Source organism: Apus apus, chromosome 2, assembly GCF_020740795.1.
Source record: "Apus apus isolate bApuApu2 chromosome 2, bApuApu2.pri.cur, whole genome shotgun sequence".
NCBI lineage: Eukaryota > Metazoa > Chordata > Aves > Apodiformes > Apodidae > Apus > Apus apus.
This window is the reverse complement of record NC_067283.1, coordinates 135,348,063-135,371,377: the sequence shown is the minus strand read 5'-3', so window position 1 is coordinate 135,371,377 and position 23,315 is coordinate 135,348,063. Positions and strand designations below refer to the sequence as shown.

The 23,315-nt window shown below is 39.5% G+C and overlaps 1 protein-coding gene across 7 annotated transcripts; it reads left to right on the top strand.

Moving 5' to 3' along the window:
• The first annotated feature begins 266 nt into the window (after positions 1-266).
• On the top strand, positions 267-21,729 carry ANKRD46 (ankyrin repeat domain 46). 7 transcript variants are annotated; one of them, XM_051610905.1, is made up of 5 exons: positions 595-619; positions 9,283-9,365; positions 13,489-13,831; positions 15,083-15,241; positions 19,687-21,729. In XM_051610905.1, exons 3-5 carry the CDS (start codon positions 13,521-13,523, stop codon positions 19,901-19,903), a joined length of 687 nt encoding a protein of 228 aa, XP_051466865.1. In that variant the 5' UTR covers positions 595-619; positions 9,283-9,365; positions 13,489-13,520; the 3' UTR covers positions 19,904-21,729. The 7 variants fall into 7 exon arrangements, with proteins under 7 accessions (XP_051466870.1, XP_051466866.1, XP_051466865.1 ...); XM_051610907.1 differs by lacking the exon at positions 595-619 and adding an exon at positions 649-667; XM_051610904.1 differs by lacking the exon at positions 595-619 and adding an exon at positions 7,356-7,573.
• The last annotated feature ends 1,586 nt before the right edge of the window (positions 21,730-23,315 follow it).

Here is a 23,315-nt window from a genome sequence, read left to right as displayed (position 1 = left end):
AATTCCTTTCAAATACGAGGAAAAACTTCTTTGTGGTGACGGCCCCTTCCAACTCTTCCAGCAGCTCTGTGGCTCGGAGAAGCTGCTGCCCCTTCCCGCGCTGGCGTTTCCCTGCCCCTCAGCCGCCTGCCGGCCCCCCTGCCTCGCCCGTTCCCGGGCCTCCCTCTCGCAGGGCTCTCCTGGCGGCGCGGGGAAGGCCCGCGGGCCCGGGCTGCCCACCGCCCTGGCTGCCGGCGGAACCGATCTCTCCCCCGCTCTTGGAGGCTGCAAGCCGGAGGGGGGGACATGACTGGAACCACACAAGCGGGGCTGTAAACAGCGACCTTCGGGAGGTGCGGGAGGCTGCGCCAGCCCCGTCAGGAGCGGCGTCCCCGCTCGGGGCCGGCCCCCGCGCCGCCGCCCGCCGCCCCCCGCAGGCGCCTGCGGGGCGGGGCCGCCCCCGCACCTCGGGCCTGGCCCCGCGGCCCCGGCGGGACGGGCTGGGCCTCCCGCGGCGGCGGCCCCGGCGGGACGGCCCGGGCCGCGGCCTCCGCCCGGCAGGGTGCGCGCGCGGGCCCTCCGCGGCCTGCCGAGCCGGGGCGGGGCGGGGCGGGCGCGGAGCGGGCAGGGAGCGCGGCAGGTACCGGGGCGGGCGGCCGGTCTGTGCGGACAGCAGCAGAGACGGGCGGTGTGTGCGGCGGGCCTGGCCCTGCCGAGCCCTGCGCTCCCGCCGGGGCGCGGAGCGGCGGCTGGGGAACGGGGCGGGGGCGGGTGGCGGGGCCGCGGCGCGGCGGGAGGGCGCGGCGGGGAGCGGGGAGGGCAGCGCAGGAGGGAGCGGCGGCTGGCGGCGCGGGGCGGGCCCGCCGGTGACAGGCACCGCAAGCGGCGACAGAGGCGACGTGGGGTCCAGGCAGGGCCAGGCCTGGGGCCCGAGGGGGTGCAGCGCTCTGCATCCGCGCGGTCTCGGTGGGCAGACGGGGAGCTCGGTGCCTGCCTGCTCCGGTCAGGAGGGGAGGCCGTGCAGAGGGACCCTGGCAGGCATGGGAGGTGGGCCAGGGCCCGCCTCAGGAGGCTCAGCAAGGCCAAGCGCAAGGTCCTGCGCCTGGGTCGGGGCAGTGCCAAGCAGAAATACCCGTTAGGCGGAGAATGGGTTGAGAACAGCCCTGAGGAAGAGGGCTTGGGGGTGCTGGTTGATGAGAAGCTCCACGTGAGGCACTAATGTGCACTAGCAGCCCAGAAAACCAACCGTGTCGTACAACTGGGCTGTATCAAAAGGAGTGTGGCCAGCAGGTCAAGGGAGGGGATTCTGCCCCTCTGCTCTCCTGAGACCCCACCTGGAGTGCTGTGTCCAGTTCTGGAGACCCCAGTGTGAGAAGGACGTGGAGCTCTGGGAGTGAGTCCAGAGAAGGGCCACGAAGATGATCAGAGGGCTGGAGCACCTCTGCTATGAGGAAGCTGAGATAGTTGGGGTTGTTCAGCCTGGAGAGGAGAAGGCTCCAGGAAGACCTTAAACCGGCCTTCCAGTACCTGAAGGGGCTGCAGGAAAGCTGGGGAGGGGCTTTTTACAAGGGCGGGTAGTGATAGGATGAGCACAGTGTGAGCATAGCGAGACACTGGAACAGGTTGCCCAGGGAAGTTGTGGATGGCCCCTCCCTTGAAGTGTTCAAAGTCAGGTTGGATGGGGTTCTGAGCAGCTTGGACTAGTGAGAACTAGTTGATCTTTAAGATCCCTTCCAACCCAAAGCATTCTGTGCTTCTATGAAGGTACCTGAAACTAAAAGGCAGTACGTATTTTTGCCAGAAGAGCTTTTTTTTTTTTTTTGTCCTCAGAACTGTGTTGATAAAGTAATTACTGTTTTTAAGGGACATGGAACAGTTCTCTTATTTTTCTAGACAACACTGAAGTTTTTAGTCATCTGCTGCAAAGGAAATTGTTATCGTGCCGAATAGATAGGGATAATGCTGGAATTGTAAAGAGGATGGGGAAGTAACTAGAGGCAAACTATGATGAGTAATATTGAAAAGAAAATCCATCAAATCTGAGCATAAACAATTATAAAATTAGTGCTTTGAAGATCCATCTTGATGCCAGTCTTATTAAATATTTAGTAAAGATCTTTGATGTAAGAATTAAAAGTTTACTGGTTTAATTTCTAGTGATGAAGAGTTTGGAGACATTGCCACTGTAGACATGGCTTACAGTACTACACAGAAGGAGTTGGGTGATCCTAAGAACTAGAGAATGAAATAAGTACAATAACAATTTAAAGAATAAGGATTTGCAGTTATATTATACTTATACTATATTATATGTAGTTATATTATACTTTGTATAATGTTTATCATTCTTAGGTAAAAAGATAAAGTGGAACAGATTCAGGAAGATGTGCCTAAAACAGGTAGAGAAATTAAGAGTTTGTTGAAAGGGCATTTGGCTTTTTTTAGTTTTTCAGAATAAAGGCTTTGTTACTTTTTATTGAACCATCAAGGTGAACACTCTGAAAGGAATAAATTGAACTGAAGAGTGAATAATTTAACATAGATTTAAAGATTAATAATATATGAAAAATTCAGTGTTGGAGAGCACTGATGTTCAGGAGCACCCTTCCAAAAGGTCTAGGAGGAGTAAAAGCCCAACATTTTTTAGATGGAATGTGACTGGTTTGTGAAAGTAATGCTTTTGCTTGCTGTAGGCAGGGACTAAGCTTAGGGTTAGCTGTAGACTTCAGATTTGTTTTTCTTTTTTGTTTGTTTGTAAAATAGGTTATTAACAAGAACTTGTTAAATGTATTTTTTGGAAGAAAAATATTGATAGTAATCTTTGCAGTCTGAGTACTAGGATTGGTGACAATCAGAAAATTACACTGGCTAATTTATCTCTTTTTGAGTTGAAGAGAAGGTATTGGAGAGCGGGGTGAGTCAAAGGCTGAAGTGTAGTATGTGCATCTGATGTCTTCTTACCAGAAGAATGTTAGTTTGTCTCTGCAAGAGGGGACTATAAAAATTAGTTCTGATCTGCACTCAGTGGTAGGTTTCCTCTCAGCAGGTTTTAGTATCCTTCATTTAGAGTTGGCTCATCAGCAAGAGCAAGGGGTTTGAAGTGGTGCCTTAAAGTTGACTGTTATTGCACCTCATATCTTCTGCAGTTAATGAATACATGTGGCTTTGAAGTCCTCATCTGCAGCCTAGGACCTGAGATACCTGGTCATCCAAGGACTGAACTATTAATGGCTCATCTAGGGATTTGGGCACTGTGTAATTTTGAGGGCTGTTTCTCTTTTCTTTTGATCAGTCTGCCAGTTGGTTGCCTCCCACATGATCTCATTTTTGGATGCTCCACTTCCAATGCGTCAGTTAGTAAGCATATAAAATATTTCAGAGGGCATTGGTTTGTACCCATTATATGAAATATATGATCCCTGGTGCATTCAGCTTTCTGTAGAGACCATTCATAGCATGCTGTTAGTGTAGATGACAGGCTGATGGGCCTGTCTTTGGGGCATGGGCCTGTTTCACCAAATTTTGACAATTGGTGTTTATTGAGATTCTGCTGTCACTAAGTCAAGAGCACATATACTGAAATGTTCACATTTATTGTGGTTTGATTTACTATTTAAAGATGGTACTTACTAAATATGTGGAAAAAGGTTTTAGCTCGCCCAGTACCTCACTGAAGCCATACCTACTCTTACAGAACTTAGATTGTGGCTTCATTTCATGTATCAACACTACTTTTCTAGGTGGTCTTCTTTCTTCTGTTGATAAAATTTAAGTTGACTAAGTGGAACAGAGCTGCTCAAACACCAGTTTTGTCACTCAGCAGATTTCTCATGTTCAAGTAATGCAACTACATTGTCTGAATTTTATAACATAAACTTAAAGGTATAATTCTTTTAATGTTCATTGATGGGGTTATATTCTCCAGCATGCTTAAAACCTCTTACAGTGTCAGACTAGCAGTAATGGATGGTGACAAAGAAAAGGCAGCAGCACATTTCAGGGAAGGTTTCTGGTGTATGGTTTTGCCATGGGTGTTGTAGAATGCTTGTCTGTCTTCTTCACCCCAACATTTTTTGTGCAGAGAAGCATGAGTATGTTAGGGACTTGTTCTGCCTGAGTTTGAATACATTTTAGAGGTTTTCTACATCTAAGTCTCGTCATCTCTTGCTAAAATGTACCGAGTAGGATTCTAGATGCCATTAATGTGATTTATACAGTCTACTTGGATTTTCAGGAAGCATTAAAAAACCAGTACCCTACCAGAGGTGTTTGAGGAGACTGTGCTTATAGCATAAAGGGGATTTCTTACATGCAGAAATAATTGAGTTGAAAAATTAAAAAGTGCAAAAATCACCAAAAAAAGGAAGGGGGCAGAAAAGTGGCACACAGGCTTCAATGTGCACAAAGGTAACATGATGTTTTGAGTAGACTAAACCATGTTTACATGGTGCTGTGGCAGCCACCATTCAAGAAGCTCTTGGAGTCACAGTTGTCAGTTCTTTGAAAACCTCAGCTCAGTGTGCCATGGCAACCGGAAAGCCAGGAAGATGGTGACTGTCCTCAGGGAGGCTACTGAGAAGAAGACAAAGGGCACCATTTTGCCGCTCCAGCTTGGTGCACCCCACATCTTGGGTAGCATGTGTGGTTCTGGTCTCTCCATCTGAAGAAGAACACAGTGGATTAGAGCTGTAAGAGCCAAGGTTATGAACTTCCTTATGAGGAAAGACTGGAAAGCCAAGATTGCTCACATTAGAAGGGAGATGGCTGGGGCATGATCAATACTTCCAAAATTAAGGCAGTGGGTAAGGTGAGAGCTTTTTGTCGAGTCTTGCAGCACTAGAATGGGGGTTGCTGGCTTGGGCTGGGGGGAGGGTGGTTTCAGATGGATATGGGGAAGAACTTCAGCAGGGGTGGCAGGAGGATCTGAGGAGGCAGAAAGTGTTGGCGGGTTCAGGGAAGGGATTAGGAGAACTCATGGACAAGGAGTCCATTGAGGGTTTGCTAAAAGGACTACTCGGGGAGGTCCTTGATATGACAGTAGTGGCTGCTGGGGTGTGTTTGGGTAATGGCCTGTAGAAAGCAGCCAGGCTCATGTGCTCTCCTGAAGAACAGTCTGATTGCCATTGTTGAAAGCAGAGTGCTGGGAGAGCTGGATCAGTCTGATCAAGGACAGCAGTTTTTGTGAGCTTACAGTCAGGATTTTTAGTGGAAGAATTTTAGTTCCACAGGGTTCATTTCTGGGTTCTGAACTGTTAGCATTTCCATGAACAGCTTAGAAAAGGCAGTGAGCAAGAAGGTGATAGTGTTTTTTAATGACATGGGTAGTAAACATAAGGTCAACTAGGAACAGCTGCAGAAGAGCCCTGTAAGACTGAGTAACTGGGTAATAGAACGTGATGGCGCATGAGTTCAGTCTAGGTAGGACGATACAGAACACTAGAAGAATCCTGACTTCCCGTATGAAATACTGGGCTCTCAGTAATGTGTGGTATTTTGTAGTTGGTATGTGGTTCTATCCACAATGCAACCACAGTGCTCAGCTGTAGACATAAAGGTAAATCAGATAGTATTGGGAAACAAGTAAAGAACAAACCAAAGAATCTTGTCGTGCCACTGTGCTAATCCATGGTTCACCTCAAGCACCATGTGTGGTATTGCTGTTCATTGTCTGGACAGCAGCTTTCATGTTACATATAAACTCTTTCATGGGTAAGTTACTAGCATTTACTAAGTTACGTAAGGCCGACTGTACACATCACTGTACAAGTGATGACTTGTTTCTAGTCTCAGCAGGTTTCATTGATGCAATTGATAAACATCAGTTGAGCTACCTCACCGTCAAGTTCCATAAAAATAGTTTCAAATACAGTTGACATTTTTCCAACCATCTTCCTTTACATTTTCGGTCAGTTCCATCCTCTGTGCAGATTGGGAGCTTAAAGGTTGCCTCCCTGATACTTCTCAGACTTGCTGGTTGTCTGTGGAACCTGTAGACTGCTGATTTACCCCCCATCAGTCCCTTAAGACACTGTTTTGGACAGACACTTGTACTACAGGTTTGCCTACATGGAGAAGTTTTTGGAGCCTAAGCATGGTGAAGTAGCTATTTATTTAAAATACCATCTATATATATTAATAAGAAATACAACCTTAATAGTTTTACCATTTTGTCTTACCATGTTGCATATTATGATCCATATTATGCATATTATGATAGGGGTAATGGTTTTAAACTGGAAGAGGGGAGGTTTAGGTTAGACATTAGGAAGAAATTCTTTACCATTAGGGTGGTGAGGAACTGGAACAGGTTGCCCAGGGAAGCTGTGGATGACCCCACCCTGGAGGTGTTCAAGGCCAGGTTGGACAGGGCTTTGTGCAGCCTGGTCTAGTGGAAGGTGTCCCTGCCCTTGTGGGGGGTTGGAACTAGATCATCTTCTAGGTCCCTACCAGCCCAAACCATTCTATGGTTCTATGATCCAGTATTCTGCAGTTAAGAATTTAAAGTCATGCTGTATTGATAGAAATTTAGATAATTTGAAAGAAGTAAATATATCAGTAACTATTCAGCTTAGATAACCCCCTTTAATGATTGACTGTGTGAACATCAAATTTCTGAGCAGAAAATCTGTATCCATCAGTCATAGTAAGAATCCTGTATCTGACAGTATTTGTTGTCTTATTGGTATTATTTGTCGATATAAAATAATGAACAAGCAGAGCAATATTTTATTTTAAAGGTAAAGTCAAACTTACAATTACATATAAATGACTTTGACTGCTTTTTAAAGTGACCTGCATCATTTCATTAGCCATTACACTGGATTTGGTGGTGTGTACATTACTAAGGCCATTTCAGCATTATGTATGACTAAAAGCATAAAAGCAATTAGGTACCTTATAAGAAATGAAGTAAGAAAATATGGACTGTAGAATAATAAGTGGTTTAGTGACAGGTTCTTGGTTCTTAGTTAGCTTTACAGACAGATTTAAGCTGACTAAGCTGCGACTTCCGATGATTCCTGCTGGATGTAGGAAGTTTTTCTCGCTTTAGTAAAGTTGTCATCTTAGACTTTGTTTGTCTGGGTAGGGACTGGGCTTTTTGTGTGAGAGGTGTGGTGGTTGTTTTGGGTTTAGTTTTCAGGGTTTTTTTACAAAACAGGCATAAATGCTTACTTTTTTAAAAGGAAAATGCCTTTGTCTTCAGATCTCAAGCCGCATAGTGAAGTCCTCATTTTAGGAATACAGGGTCAGAGCTTGAACGAGCTTGCAGTTTATCTATATGCCGTTTGTAGATGCTCTTTATACCACGAGAAAGTAGCAGTTTGGATTTCAGAATTCTTTTTTATCAGGTTTTATGAAATCTTCTTTTCAGGCCTTTCACCGTTTCCTTCTCAGGCAAACAGAAAACACCAACCGATCTAGGAGCGGCGTTCTGTGCGAGGCCGGCGTTCCCGGCCCCCCTTGCTGGGCAGGACCCGCGCAGCCCGCGCGGTGGCAGCGCTCACCCAGGCAGCGGAGCAGCCCGGCCAGACCCTCCTGCCCAGCCCCGCCTGCTCCGTGATTGCTGTCTGCTTTGCCAGCAGACTGCTTCAAGGTCTGCAGCAGATTTAAACACAAACACTTCATTAGGAGTGGGATAAATTCTCTCTAGTCTGTTGCAAAACAGTGTGCGATGACCTTTCATATTAGCACACAACATGTTCCAGGAGAAACAAGGAATTAGAATAAATGTTTCTGAAGAGGTTGATAGTTATGACTGATGTGATTCAATAACTTTCAATAAAAACAGATGTATTCAAATTAACTGCAATGATCAGGGAAGTACTACAGTTATTTACTGATTTACCTGAGCCAGTTGTGGGGAATTAAAGTTACAGGTTCTTTGAAGAAATCTGTAAATTGCCTTTCTTCCATAGTAGTTCTTTTGCAGAAGATGAAAAATGAGCAAGGTTCAAAAACACTTGAATGTATCTTTTATAGAAGTTAAGTGCACTGAAACGTGTAATGCAACTGAGTTACCAGTTAAGTATAGTAAGGGTAAAATGTTTGTAAAGCTGCTTGTCAAGAAAGGTGTTTTAAAAGAATGATCTCTTTCCTATTGTTATTTTGTGTACATAAAGGCACAATGCATGTGCTATATTATTTGAGGAAGCATTTAGCGGCCCTGTGGTGACATTTGAGATCTTGGGGTTTTTTTATCTCTTAATGTTGACACACTACGCAGTGATGAGCCAAGCTTGCTGTTTCTCAGTGCCACTGTCTGCTGATCCGTAAAAAAGCAGCAATAATTATTCTAATTTTTTTTCATAAAGCACTTTGTAGCCTGTATGTGCCAAGTGCTGTGTATATGCAGTGCACCACAGGATGGTCCTGCCATCAGAAGAATATACATACACGTTTCATGTCTGCAGAAGGAAATGGGAATGACTGCAAACAAATGGCATAAATGATGTTCTGGTGTTAGCTCTTAATCCTTGTGACAGGCTAGAGACATGAAGGGTGTGGTTGGCCTTATGAATCTGCTGTGATACCTTGAATCCAGGAGCTGTTTTTAGAAATAACTAAAGTTAGAAAGGGAAAATGCAGCAAAAAAACAGGTGTGTAAAACAGACATCATGCTGTATGGGGTCTGAGGTGCTGCTTTTAGCAGCAGATCTATATTAGTGGAGCAGTAAAACTGTTCTGGTTGCACTGAATACATAAAAGTTTTTAATAGAACGTGACATAGATAATGGGTTTCTTTCCTAAACAGAAATTACAATTGATCATATGACTTTTTTACTAAATACAATATTTATTCAGCTAAATGGGTTTTTAACAGCTCACACATAAATACAAGTGTGCATGAAAACTTACCAAGGAATTTTCTCCCTCAGCCTGCCTAGAAAGGGAAAGAGGGTAATATTGCTGGGTTTACATTTCAATGTCTGATCAGTGTTCATAGGCTTACAGTTTAAGCAAAGTACTGGGATGTTTTTCATTCATTTAAAGACTGAAGAGGAGGAGCTCTGCAAGCTGCTGTTGTTTTCAACTGTATTACAGAAAGAGGAAGCTGTTTGCCATGAGGAAGTTGGTAAAGGCAGATTTTACAAATAAGATCTGCGTTTTGCTGGCATAGAGTGAGGGATGCTACTTTTTCTTGGTTTTGTCTCAGTTTCCATTTCTTGGTGGTGGCAGTTTCTCTTGTGGCAATCTTGCTGATGCTTAGGTTCTAGATGTCAAAGTGTGTATTAATACTGAGAAATCTCAAGTACTGAGCAATTGATACTGATTCATTGTTCTGATGTGTTTTCTTTTAAATAGGGACAATCACTTCAGTTTTTCTGAATGTTCTTGGAAGTACTGTAGCTTTGCAGAACTGGCATATCCCATGAAGCAGTGACTGGGTAATTATTACAACTTGTCAGTTTCATTACTATTTTTGTAGTGTAGACACTGGTCCTTTTAGTGCTTTTGTCTCACAATCTAGGTGTTCTCTTCTTTTTCTGGACCTTTTTGGTAGCTGTTGAACTTGCCAAAAAGGCAGAGACAGCAGCATCTATTTGCTGTAAAATAGAACTGTCTATGGTTAGTGCAAATTTAGGGCTAGTTTAAGAGGTCACAGAACTTGTATCCAGCTCTATGGTTTGAACTATTCAAGATCATTCCTGCCTTCTGCAGGTGTGGATGTATTGTACAGCAGGTCAGCATGTGATGCTGAGCTAGCATTGTGCACAGTACAGTGGGAGACAACTGACTTCTAGTAGGTAAAAGTAAGTTATTCTTACAGAATAGCTAAATATAAGCATCCCTTTTAAAACAGAACAGTTCAATTAGATTTTCTTACACTGTACTAGCCCACATGTCACTGAGGAAGTGGCTTACAGCATCATTTCTAAAGTTATTAATAAAAGTACACTGTGCTTAGGCTATGTCTGTGTTGTATAAATTTAGAGAAAATGTATTCTTACATTATGCCTTTCTAATGGAAATCCTTGCCTGGGAGGATGTCTTTGAATTTACTTTTTTTCTCAAAACGAATTTTCTATCAAAGTACTGAGTTATTAACAGCAAACTTTTTTTTTTTTTAACAAAAGTATAATTTAAAATATACTTTTGCAGTAGATAGTGATGCATTTTTAGAAGCAGTCACTTACTGAACCAAATTATATTTAACTCCAGTAGTAGTAATTTATAGGGGTATTCAGAATGCTCATTTTGCGATACTTTTGTGTCTCGTTACTAATGCATGTCCATTTCACATTAGTGAATTAGTGCTTAGTGATGGTGTACCAGCTTTTAGGCAGGTTCAGAGTTGTTATCTGATTTACTTTTCAGAAGCAATTTAAAGAGAATGGGTAATGCTGTATATTTTAGTTTCTAAATCCACTGCATTAGATATTCATTACAGCAACAAGCTTTTTGATACATACTGTGGACATAAATGTAACCATAGTTTGTCTACTAAAAAAACCCCAATTAAGTTGACTATTGTAATTTTTTTTCTAAGCTTTGTTAAAGGGGAAATTCTGCTAAATTGGGTTAAATTTGTGGCAAGAACAGATCATTTGGGGACTGGCATTTTAAAGATGGTGTGTAGTTCAGTTTTGTAGGCAGCTCATATCTGTCATAGGTTAGGAAGCCATGTCTGAAATAGGGTTGTATTTGTAGGAAAAAGTTGTTTTAATCACAAGGAAAATGTTTTATTATTTATTTTTTTATTTTGATTTTTTTTTTTGGTGAATGCATTTGCCTAGTCCACAACCTTAAGTGTTGGGAAGCAGGATTTCTTGGGTTTTTTTCCTTGCTTACTGCAAAGTACTAAGATTTCACTTTAGTCTTCTACACTTCAGTGATCAATTCTAAAAGACTCTAGTGGTAGTAAATTCTGAATCAGAATTACTTCCAGTTACACTTTCTGATAACTGCTAATCTTTGTGCTTGCTTTCTGAAGATAATACAGTGAGGATTTTTTTCTGATATTGTTAGTTAATGTTTAATCAGAATTGTATGTGAAGTGACAGGGAATTCTGTAAGGCTTTACCAGACATCCAGCTCTGGTATGAAAATACAAACATTAGCTTAGGTTTAACAGGGCACACCATGCTGTTTCTCAAATAGGATACATCTCTTCCAGTATGATATTCTGTTTTCCATTTATGTTAGGCCTTGTTTTGTTAAACAGATTTAAACACTCTCATATTATTTTACAAACGAGCCATGATCTTGTTATCAAGTACAAGCAGGGTTTTGTGCTGTTGATATGCTGTTACTATGGCTGATAACTGGAGGGTTTAAAATTATTTATGATCTTGCTTCAGGGAAGGTTTAGAGCAGATTATAAAGGCCAAAGTCACATTGTACAGAAATTTGGCCCACTATTTTTCTCAGCAAAGGCTGGGCTAGCAGAGTTGAAAACTGATTCTTGTATCATTTGTGATTTGGGTGGGAAATGAAAAAGAAAACTGAAATTACTGTCAACTGAGAATCCTAGTTGTGAAACATATAGGGGGTTTGTAACACAGTTACTGGAAATACGAGTACGTACATTGTACATTTCTTTTTGTGTAGGGTTATAGCAAAGCTAGTAGTACCCTAAATGACAGTAGTCTCCAATGAAATGTTTTACATTTCATAATTTTACATTTCAAATAACTGACCTTTTGCTATTTCATATGATTATGGAAAAGGGTACTTGAACCAGTGATACTTCATAATGTGCTTAAAAACATACTTGCAGCCTAGGGGAATGTACTCTGCTTAAAATCATTCCTTGTACAGATACCAGCACGTAGAAGTTGCTCCTATCTCTTTCTCTTCTGTGTCCAAAAAAGAAAAAAAGTTTTCATTCCTGCACTGGGAAACTAGACAGTGTTGATACATGTAGCAGAATTTGTCCAAATAGAAATTACAAACTAGTGAAGTTTAAATATGATTCATTAATCTCATCTGCCACAAATGCTACTGCTGTTAATCAGACCTGTGTGTAAAATTTTTAAATTAATTCTGTAGGTACTTTTATCTTGAATTTGATCTAGAACATGGAGGAAGAGATCATGAAGACATCATAAACCCTCAAAAAAAAAAAAAAAAGAGGTTTTAAATCTAATTCTTTGGCTTCTGGCCATGTTTCCATTCTCCTGTCTGAATGAGTGCACTGTTGTAGAAAGATACCTTACATAGATGAGAAACTTTAAATCTGCATGTAGGAGTTTTAATAAGAGGTTCAGATAGTTAATCGGAGCACTAGTACATCATGAGCCCAAAATACAAACCCTGGGCAAGTGAAAGATACTGCTTCAAGTGAAGTTTCAGTTCAGTTTCCATTCAAAGCTTATCTGGTAAAATCACTTTTCCTTCCTGTCACTTGAAATGTATTATGTTTGTATTGAGTTTTCTTCTCAGGATTTTTACTGGTTTACATTTTTTTCTTTTTTGCCTCCTCTGGGGCAGTGCAAAGCTTTGCTGTCCAGTCTCCTAGATCTTTTTGTTTATTTTCCCCCATGCACATTTTACCATCTCCTTGCATAGTCATTCTCTTTATTCCTTTTGTGTTTTCAAGTCATATTTTCTGTGTCTCATAAGCACACAGTGTCATTGTACCCTCATTATTTGACTCATCCTTAAACTATTCTTCTGCAAAACTTAAATCATACTTCATTAAATATTCTGTATCAAGAAATCCATGGTGAAACAGCATCCATCTTTCTCTTTTAGGTCCTGATACAGAAAAAGACTTAATCCTTTATTTAATATCAAGCCAGAGAAACTACATTTTTGCTTCTCCATCTAGGGGGGTTCTAGTTGAACCCATAGTAGCTTCATAGTTGATTTTACCATTTTCCTCCTTGTCCTTCCAGTTTTCAGTTTCAGGTGGACAATTTCACATTATACACTCAGTTTGCTATGGTCTGTATTGCTATTCTTCTTCATGTATCTATGGTACTATAAAAATAATATTCTGCAAAAAGTATTAAAAACATACTTCTTGCAGAATGAAGGAATTATTATTTATAGTAATCAAACGTTTTCAGCAACTGACTGTATTTTCTGCATCAAAGTTCAGATTCAGATGGTAGAAATCCCAGTGGAGTAGCTTTGCTTATAGCTGGTAGGAACTGCAGTTAGTGTCACTACACCTGTTAACTGTATTGTTATAGTTCCCCAGTTTATGAAAGGTGATTCTTCTCCCTTTCAGTTCTCATCTACTGTGTTTTGCTCTTTAATATCAGTGCTACTATATGTGGTCTCTTCCTCAGTGAAAATTCATCATCTGTCTTGCATTTGTGTGTTTTCTGTAATAACAAAGTTCTGCTGCTGTTTCCAGAGGTGGAAGTAAGACTAAAAGGAGCTCTTTCCATATTACCAGAAGGCAACGCAGCACACAGAGTTAATATGTATGACAGGAAGATCAAAAAGTTCATTTATAAGCTAGTTTGCCTTCTTTGGAAATCTGAGCAGTCTAGTGAATATTTGCATTGTGTTAATTTGCCTGGTTCCACCATCGTTTCTTTCCCTTTTTACTTGCAGATTTGTCATCTGCTCCAGAGGGAATCAGGACAATGTCCTACGTTTTTGTCAACGACTCTTCCCAGACAAATGTGCCGCTGCTGCAGGCTTGCATTGATGGAGATTTTAACTACTCCAAGCGACTGCTAGAGAGTGGGTTTGACCCAAATATTCGTGACAGCCGAGGCCGAACTGGCCTTCACCTTGCTGCAGCCAGGGGAAATGTAGACATCTGTCAACTCTTACATAAATTTGGTGCTGACCTACTAGCCACTGATTACCAAGGTAACACAGCCCTTCACCTGTGTGGCCATGTGGATACCATCCAGTTCCTGGTTTCTAATGGACTTAAAATTGATATTTGGTAAGTTACTTTTTTTTTTTTTTTTAACATAGTACATATTTTATAGTATATTAGTCTGCTGCTGCCAAAGCCTTGCATATAAATCTTCTGTTGCTGAAATGCTGTATTTGGTGCAATTCAACTTTTAAAAGATATTAGTCAATAAAAACACAAAATAAGAAGGCAGGTAAGAGGTTACTTCTGCTAGTCTGTGCAACAAGAAATGCAAATAAAAATAGCAGCTGCTGGTGTGGGCTGCTGTATCTAATTCTGCCTCACTGATGACATTGCTGCCCTGGTTTGGCCAGACAGCCAGGTGTGGGTGGTTTGCACCAAATAAAAAAGTCACATGGACTCCTTGAAAAGAATTTTCTCCACCACAGTTCTATTGTTTTAATTGGAGGAGACAAAGAAAATGCAGTGTATGTGTGTGTCAGTTCATTCCCTTACTCCTTTGGTAACAATGCTTCCTTTCAGTGTTTCCCCCTCCCTCAAAGTCTGTGACTCAGTCCTTCTTCTAAATATTGTATATTCTTTCCTTCTGGCTTCCAGCAGCTGTTAGATGCCAGTGCTCAGATGCAAACTCTCAAGCTGCAAAATAACCAGCTGTTTCATTGCAGAAACTCAATTATTTTGTTTGTGGAACTTTCTGCATATTCACAATGTGTGCAAAAAACAGTAGTAACTTCAAAACCTTTTGAGTTGTTAAATCTGTCCCTTTTTCACTTGTTGCTCATTAATGTTTTTAACTCAGCAAAACTAGTTATTGGCAGACCAGATTGTTTATGAGTTGTGGGTTGTTGGGTTTTTTCTCATTTCAAACAACTCTGGGGAAAATTCCTAGTCTGAAGGCAGCTCTAGTCCTGTTTTAATAGTAGCAGAAGGACCATTTGTACTTTATTTCATTTTTGCCTGATATTCCGCAAGGAGCCAGATTGCACAATTCCTTCTTGAAATAAAGCTTAATCTTGAACATTGCCATAAATCTAGTGTTTATTATTTCTTATAACACCCAGATATTGCAAATCTATTAGAGTACTAGAAATTTTTATTTTATTTAGAGGAAAAGGAATTGTGCAATTTCAAACCTAAATACACTGATTTTCTTACATTGTTCGTTATGCTGTAAATTGTGGAGATTTCTTACTGTCTATGACAGAAACTAGTTCTGAGGACTTATTAAATTAGTAATGTGTTATGCTGAGTTGTGTTACAAAATTTCTGAATTCAGTGTTTCTTTTCTTCTTATGTCCTTTTGTGGGCTTATTTTAGCAACCACCAAGGTGCAACACCGCTTGTTCTTGCAAAACGAAGGGGTGTGAATAAAGATGTGATTAGACTTCTGGAATCTTTAGAGGAGCAGGAGGTGAAAGGATTTAACAGAGGAACTCACTCAAAGTTGGAAACGATGCAAACTGCTGAAAGTGAAAGGTATTTACAAAACAAAAATAATTAACAGGAGAAATAATGTTTATGGCTTTTAGATTTTTGTGATTGACTGTTCCTCGAAACAGGTAATATCACATTTGGCCTAGTATTATCAGCTCAAATCAAAATCAAATTTATATGTTGAAAAAATATCTATAAACAGAAAAAAAAATTTCTATTGATATTTTAATTTTATGGTGGAAATTTTTAAAAATAGTTACTCATTTTCCATTAAAGATTCTCAAAAATAAATATTCTACCACTTATCACAAAGTCAAGGGGAAAATGGGCTGAAATGCAAAATGCCAGTGGCACAGGCTAACCTAATATCCTTTCAGTAAGATGGATTGTCTGTGCAAAGAAGAGATAGCAGACTTTTCATCTATCTGAACTTAAATAAAGGATTTGATGTTGTGCCATATATGAAATTTCTGTTGGCCGTAGTCCTGGAAAAGGTAGAGAATAAAAGGAGAATTGCATGGTAGCTAAGGAGAAAAGAGAAATTATTATTTCAGAAAAATTGCTGACAATTTCAGGGAACATACTAGATTAGAGGAAAGTTGCTAATGAATTTGTGAAGGTCTGATTCTGAGACTTTACTTATAATTTTCATAAATTTCATATATCTGCTGTAGTAGCATGTTAGTAATATTAGAAATGAGGTATAGGAAACCCAGAGGAAGATTGGGATGGTGTAGACAAAAATCTGGGATGACAAGGGAGAGGAAATTACTAGAAATTAATTGTGATTCAGTAGCACAAAATGCAACTCCATTTGCTACCCTACTCCATGACGATACCCTACAAAAGGCAGAGAAGTCCTAGAATGTGCAAAATCAGGTATTCCCTCTATGTAAAGAAAGCTGTCAGTGCCATTGTAAAAAGCACTGGTAACTTCTGCTGTGCAGTAGGTTTTTTAATGCTGTTTAGCTCTGTTTGAAAAAAGCTGAATTTATCCTTTTAAGAAAAGTGGAGAAGTATTGCTTCAGAGCTCCAGGGAACAAAGAGTCTCCTGGTGACAGGAGGCAACTAGAACTCATGTTAGCTTGGTGGAGTGAAGACTGAGAGGTGTGTGATTGCTAACAAGAAATACTGGTTTTGAATAACATGAAATAACTGAGACAAAGGTTGATGATAGTATGAGAGCCAAAGGCTACAGATAAACCACAAATACATTTTGATTTAAAATTGAGTGGTTGTTTGCAATGAGCTTCCAAGAAAGCCTTCTTGTAGGATTTAGGTGAAGCAAGAATCCTGGCAAGTTTCAAAGGATGCCAGTTCTCTTGCAGGAACCATTGAATTACCAGTAGACAAGGCAGAACATGAGACTGAGATTAATAATGCAAGAGATCTTTCCAGTACTCTTTTGTTTTTTTCAATTTATATTTGAAACAGGATATCTACACTGTTTGGAATAGTTGCTCTTACACTGAATTTATTCAAATTTGTAATTTTTTATGTTGTCTAATAATGACAATGACCTGTGACTGCTGGAACATCACATCTCAAGAGACAGAAGGTTTTTGCCAAGTGATTGTTGTTCACTTTATGTCAGAATGTACGCTGCCTTCACTTTAAATGAGAACTAAACTGTGTGGATAGAGTCGTTATCTAAGTTGAGTAAACAGAAAGGTGAAACCAACAAAATTACAGAAATCATGCAAAATACTCCCAGTGACCAGACTGGAAGTTCATTCTTATGCATCAGGTGACTCCACTCATCAGAGAGACCGTTTTAAGCCCTGAAATAGAAAATTTAATGTTATTCTCAAAATCATATGGGCATAAATTAGTAGAATTTGTCTATATTTCTACTTAGATTAAATTTATTAAACGTTGCTTGTCACACAGAAGTGCATTTATGTTGTTTTTGTTTAAACATATGGATCAACAGCTCGGCCCCATTTAAATTTCGATTTTTTATTTGATAGTTTCCCTTTAATGAGCATAGCTTCCTTTCTGTTATTTGACCTTCATAAATGTTATATTGTTTGCTTTGGCAAGGAAGTCAGCAACTCTCCTTGGACAAAGGCACAGAGAGATAAACAGTGCAGTACCCAGCTTGTTTGTGAAGGTGTTTAAAATGTCTGAAATACATTATTTTAAAAATAACAAGTAACAGATGCCTACAGCAGCAAAAGCAAGTGAGCTTGTATGCTGTTTACTCTTAAATAAATAATGTCTTTGTAACAGTTGGGCTTTCAGACCTCCACAGTTTCACTCCTCCCTCTTAGTATTGTTTTCACATTTTAGAGACACTTAGATAGATGTCTTCTGTCCCCTTCCCTGCCCCGACTCTCTTACATTATGCATGAACCTACGGAGAAATGGTGGTTGCTCTTTCTAAAAACTGCCTCAGACTTAAGTTTTCTGCTCCTTATTGTATAGAGTTGCTGCTGCCCAGGCAGCAGGGTGCATAGCTGGGTTCTGGAGTTCCTTCCTTCTGCCCTTGGCAGCGGCTGCACTCGCTCTGCCCGGCCCTAAGCACAGGTCATCTGTCCATCTGCCCAGCCCAGCCTGACCTCTGACTGTGCCCACCAGTGAGCCAAATGTCAACTTCCACTTTGTGTTGGAAACAGAAGAGAACATCTGTCTGGACCGCGTGGCACAAGCTCTTCTGCAGAATGCATTGCTGCATTGCCAGTGCTTAAGCAACTGGAGTTCATAATAAGAAAATATATCGTGAATAACGTTTATTTTAAATGGGTTGTAATATAAAATAGCAAAAGTGTTTTCTACATACCCTGTTCTACTTAATGAAGAAGCATGTGGTCTTCTTACTTAAATTGCATTGGACCTTTACTTAACCTTCCTGTGGTTATATATTAACTAGTTAGAACTTAGTGAGTAGTTCTGTTCTACACGAGTGGCTGTATTTTATTAAACCCTTTGTTTTGCTTGGGAAATCACAAGCAAGGAAGATGACTAAATCCCACAGCTGTGGACAAGCAAAAATAGATTTACAGCAAGGCAAATATTTAAAAAACAAAAAAACCCCAAGCTGTTTAATAGGCAATTTCTGAAGTCTTCCTCATGAGATGCTACAGTACTTCAGCAAGCTATGGGAGTTTAGGCTAATTATTCTTCAGTGAGTGTATTTCCCAAGAAAAAATACCATATGAATATTGTGAAGTTTTTCTGTCATGTAATCTTAGAAGAGAGGTTCATAAATAAGACATTTTTCTGAAAACAATAATTTGTCAATTTATTACTGTCACTAAGAAAAATAGAATTTCTGCAATTAGTTTTGACTTGGATATTACTTTTCCCTGGAATGTTTTGGTTTATTATTATTGCTATAAGAGATATTTAGGAATATAGTAACTGAAAGCAACTATAAGGGAGGAAAAAAACCTGTTTTTTCTCCTCTTACCCTCTGCTATTGGCATAATTGTGTATGTAGTTGATTCCACCATTTCCTTTCCATGCTTGTGGGAGCTTAATCCTGTAAACACCTGTGTATGTAATTTCATTCAAGTGAGAAGTTGCAGGGCTGTGCAGATGGCTAAAATTTTACATAAGTGAAATCAAGTTATCAGAAAGTTTTCCTATTCTTTGTGAGGACTTTTTGCACAACAAGGGAGAAACTTTCCTGTTGTAAACCAATTTTGAAACCAGCAAAACTGGGAGAGTTGCAAGAAGCCATGCAGTATTTGAATCAACTTGCATTTTTGCTAAAGGTGATTTGTTGTCAGGATGACTCCATCATTCTAATTTTATATTTGTTTCTCATTTAAAAGTGAGAGTTTCAGTCCCTAATTTATAGTCTGACAATTTAAGGAGGTCTAATGGATTAGTAGTGCAATATTAAAACATCAAAGCAGCTGCTGAATGCCCTAGGGGAGAAAATACAGCAACGCCAACTGGTCTTGTAGGTCAGAAAGTTTCTGAACTTGGTGTTATCCAAACTTACTGTTTTCTGTCAAATTTTTGTGCTAGAGAAGAAGCCTCTGTAACAAAGACTCATAGAAAAGCAGTAAAGATCACTCCAGAGTTCAGAATCTAAATTATATTGTTTAAAGTTTCCATGTTATTCATCAGTTTATTTTTAAATCTTAATTTGTTGTTTTATTAGCAAGAACTGTGCCTCTTGAGGTTTTAGCTTATGCTTCATTAAATTTTACTAAGCCATATTTAGTAGGAATTATGGGGACTGACTTTTGAAGGCTTCTGTGTGGCAGGCCTGCAAACTCGATGCAGTTGTACTGATACAAATATGATTCCATTTACACAGGTTAATAAAAAAGACTTTCAGCTAACTAAATTTTAGAGTTAGGATTTTTTTTCCTGATCTGCTTAGTCTTGATTTAGCAGAGACAATGCTATAGATCCGCAGGGTGGTTTTAGTTTTTAATATAGAATGTTTGGGTTGCTCTTAGTAGGATTAGTGTCGTACTTAAAGGTGTATTCTTTTGCTCTGATGTATTTTTAACTTTAATCCTTCATAGTGCGATGGAAAGCCATTCCCTCCTTAATCCAAACCTACAGCAAGGGGAAGGAGTTCTTTCCAGTTTCCGCACGACATGGCAAGAGTTTGTGGAAGACCTGGGCTTCTGGAGGGTGCTGCTCCTGATCATTGTCATTGCGCTTCTGTCACTGGGAATAGCATACTATGTTAGTGGGGTGCTTCCTTTTGTAGAAAACCAGCCTGAACTGGTGCACTGAAGCAAGTGCAAAGTAGTGAGTGCGCTGTGCTTTTCCCTGTTGTAATCTTATTTTGAGCTTCTTGAAGTCATTTGGTTGGTGCAGGCAGTGGCAGCTGTATATACTGTTTGCTTTTTGTACTTATTATGAAACCCTTTGAAAGAGGGATTCATTCATTTCAAGTAAAACACTAAATTCTAAAGCATTCCCAAGCTACCTCTGACTTATCTTGACTTGCAAGCAAGATGTGAAGATAATCCTCTCTGTTGATAAAAATTAATATTAGATAACGAGTATTAAATTCCTGAGCGTGAAAAATTTATCCAAATACAGATCCAAATTTGATTTTTTTTCTCTATGAAAGTAGGTAAATCTATTGTTGCATTTTTTGGTGTGTGCCTCAGTTGAAATAAAATTATTATTTTAAATGTCCTCCACAGGACTGAATAATAATGCATTCAGATAAACAGAAGTAACAGGTTGCAACTTCATAGTTCTTTTTGTGCCTCCCTGTAGTTTCATATCTGCTAGTTTAAAAAAGGAGAGAGAGATTGTTCCAGTTTTACTGTGTGTTTAATGTATAGACCACTCCTTTATTTATTAGGTTAATGCAGTGTTTCTTCCCCAGATTAGTTTGATGTTAATACCTGCCTGAAGTAAATTTTGTAGAGCAAAGCTGTTTGTTGTGCTTTGGAAATAAAGTTGTCTCAGCCTTAGGCTGAAAAAATTTGCCTTTTTGTTGAAATGTTACTAAGCAAAGATTTCTGTGCTTAAAAAGTGATCTAGGTATTCTTTGTATGTAATAATTCTGTACAGCCATTGTCTTTGTGAAATATTTAATGAAGGATAACTTCCTCCCACAGGGATCAGACTGAACCATATAATTGTATTGTTTTCATGTTTGTGGAGAAGATTTGATCTAATAGAATTCATTTCTAGAATTGTTTTCCATTTCAGTTGTTTTCAGACAGCACTTACAGGCATATGAATTATTTTCTGAGTATGCAGAATAAAGATATTTAAATGCTAATATCAGGAACATGGTATGAAATGAAATCTTGACCTATTCTTTGAAATTCTCTTTGTTAATAACCTAGGGGTATGAATCAGTTAAAATAACTTTTATGAAGGCTAGAAAGGTACTATGTAGTAAGTTGGGGAGTTTCCAAAAAGCTGGTTAGACACTTAATTCCCTTTTTGCCATTGCCTTGAAAGTCCCAAACAAAATGAATTTTACAAACCTAATGAATCAATTTTTTTTTTTTTTTACTTATCAACTCCTGAAGTGTTGCTAAATAATATAAAAGATTTATAAAATTATAACTAATGACAATAAGTATTGATAGAAGTAACCTCCTGTGCCCCCTCAAACCATAACACCTGTGTCTCACTGTTCTGCTACCATGTATATTTTTCTTTCTTGTTTATGGGTCCAAGTGAAGAGGGTTGTTGTCTTTGTTTTGGTGTATGACATGGGCTACACTGAGATGGACCCCATTTTAAACTGCTTCTGAATAATTCTTATTCTTATTTCTTAAGTTAGAGGTTAATGCTTTTCTAGCAGCCACAATGCAGCAGAAAGTAAAGCATCTTAAAAAAACCCAGCAAATCAAAACAAAAATCCAGAGCATTCTCCTCTTCTGAATATTTCAGTTATTGTGTATCTGTGCATGAACAGAGAAGTCATAGTATACTTAAATTACACTTACTTTTCTGAATAAACACATTTCTATTAATAATACTCTGTATCTTGAATAACCATGTTGTCTTTCAGTATGTATTATCTGCATAATTTGTAATTGTATTCTCAGTATGGGTGAATAACACAAATAAACATATGTAGTAAATGTTTTCTTTTATTATTATGTTAGTGTAGCAATAACGATGCTACCCAATTTTATTGAGTTTTTTGTTTGTTTTGCATTGATAATGAGCATTTCAGAAGTAGGGAGGTTCCTTCCCTGAGAAATGAAAACGACGCTGGTGGTATGAATGAGGTTTCTTCAGATATGTCTGTTTTACTTTCAGTATTGCTACTGAATTACAGGTGCTGTCTGTCTTTCTCTCTTATCTAAGATTTCTGTTATGGAACATGAGACCTAGAGGCCCCTTGAGATTAGAGATTACCTGTGAGGGAGTACAAAATAGAACCAAGAAAACCAAGCTTGATCCTTATGTAGCCTTTCCTACATTGCTGTACAGGGCTATGCATAAGCACTTTAGGACCTGCACATTGAAAAGGGTTGAAAATACAAGTGTGTGTTCCAAATTTATGTATATCACTTTTTAAACTCAAAGAAATTTAAAGCCCTGTTTAAACTTTACTGTGTTATGACTGTTACTCTTCAAAATATGGACATGATAAATGTCTGACTAAAAGAGGAGTTTGTTCTGTATATACCTCTGTTACTGAAAAAGGACAGCTGTCCCATTCAATATATCTATAAACATCAACAACTTCCTATTCAACTGTTGATTCTAAAGAATGAATTTGCCTCCTGTGCACTAGATCTCAAGGAATACAATCTGGCTTTCTTACAGGAAAAGAAAGAGGATTTTAATCTACTTCCTCTTGAAGCTCTGGTCATAGGGAGTGTCACTGTTTCAGCATAATTACATAGATCAGTTTAGATTGTCTGTAGGTCAGGAGGATGTATTCTTATTTATGATTGCAGTGGTGCCTAGGTATCTTGATCCCAGGGACTTCATTTTGCTAGACACTCTTCAAATCCAAGACAGATTCTGGTCTCAAACTGCTCTCAGACTAATGAGATAAAATGAAAAGCAAGTGAGAGAGAAAACAACCATGGAGGGATCAAGTGTTTTTTTTCCAGTGTCATTAAACAGCTTGGTGGACAAGAAAGTGCCAGGTAAACTGGAGGACAAAACAAATGTACGTAAGCTGCTCTGCAGTCCCTGTGCCCAGTTACTTCATGGCAACATCACCCTTCTTACCTCACTAATTTGTTCGTGTACCATTTCATTTTAATCTTCAAGGGCTTTTGTCTTCGCTCATATTGGTAGTTTGCTTTGTAGGATGGGCTGATCTGCTGTGTGACTGTCATGGGTAGGTATTGTTTCTGGTTGCCACATACAACAAGTATTTTCATTACTGGGCATGGGCTGGCACTGTGAGGTGTTTCATCATGAAAAGCTCCCACAAGAGAAAGAACATTTCACTTCAAAGTTTTGAAACAGATCTAGGCAGTTTCTGTGTCTGCAGCTGATTTTGGCCTGAGTCAACCAATCTCTGACTGTTTTTCATGTCTTAAGTAAGTAAAAATAATCGACTCAGCAGTGCGTTGTAGGTGAGCTCATTATCTAGTTGACTCTAATAAATATATGTTGGTTGTAATACGTTAGAGAAACGCAAATTAAGTAATTTGTTCAGAAACTCAATAGCAGCATTTAGAAGTAGTTCAGGAATTGGAAG

Coding starts and splice junctions, on each gene's coding strand:
- ANKRD46 (XM_051610910.1), top strand. CDS start 13,521: ATGTCCTACGTTTTTGTCAACGACTCTTCCCAGACAAATGTGCCGCTG. Junction 13,832..15,082: donor GGACTTAAAATTGATATTTG/GTAAGTTACTTT, acceptor GGCTTATTTTAG/CAACCACCAAGGTGCAACAC. Junction 15,242..19,686: donor CAAACTGCTGAAAGTGAAAG/GTATTTACAAAA, acceptor AATCCTTCATAG/TGCGATGGAAAGCCATTCCC.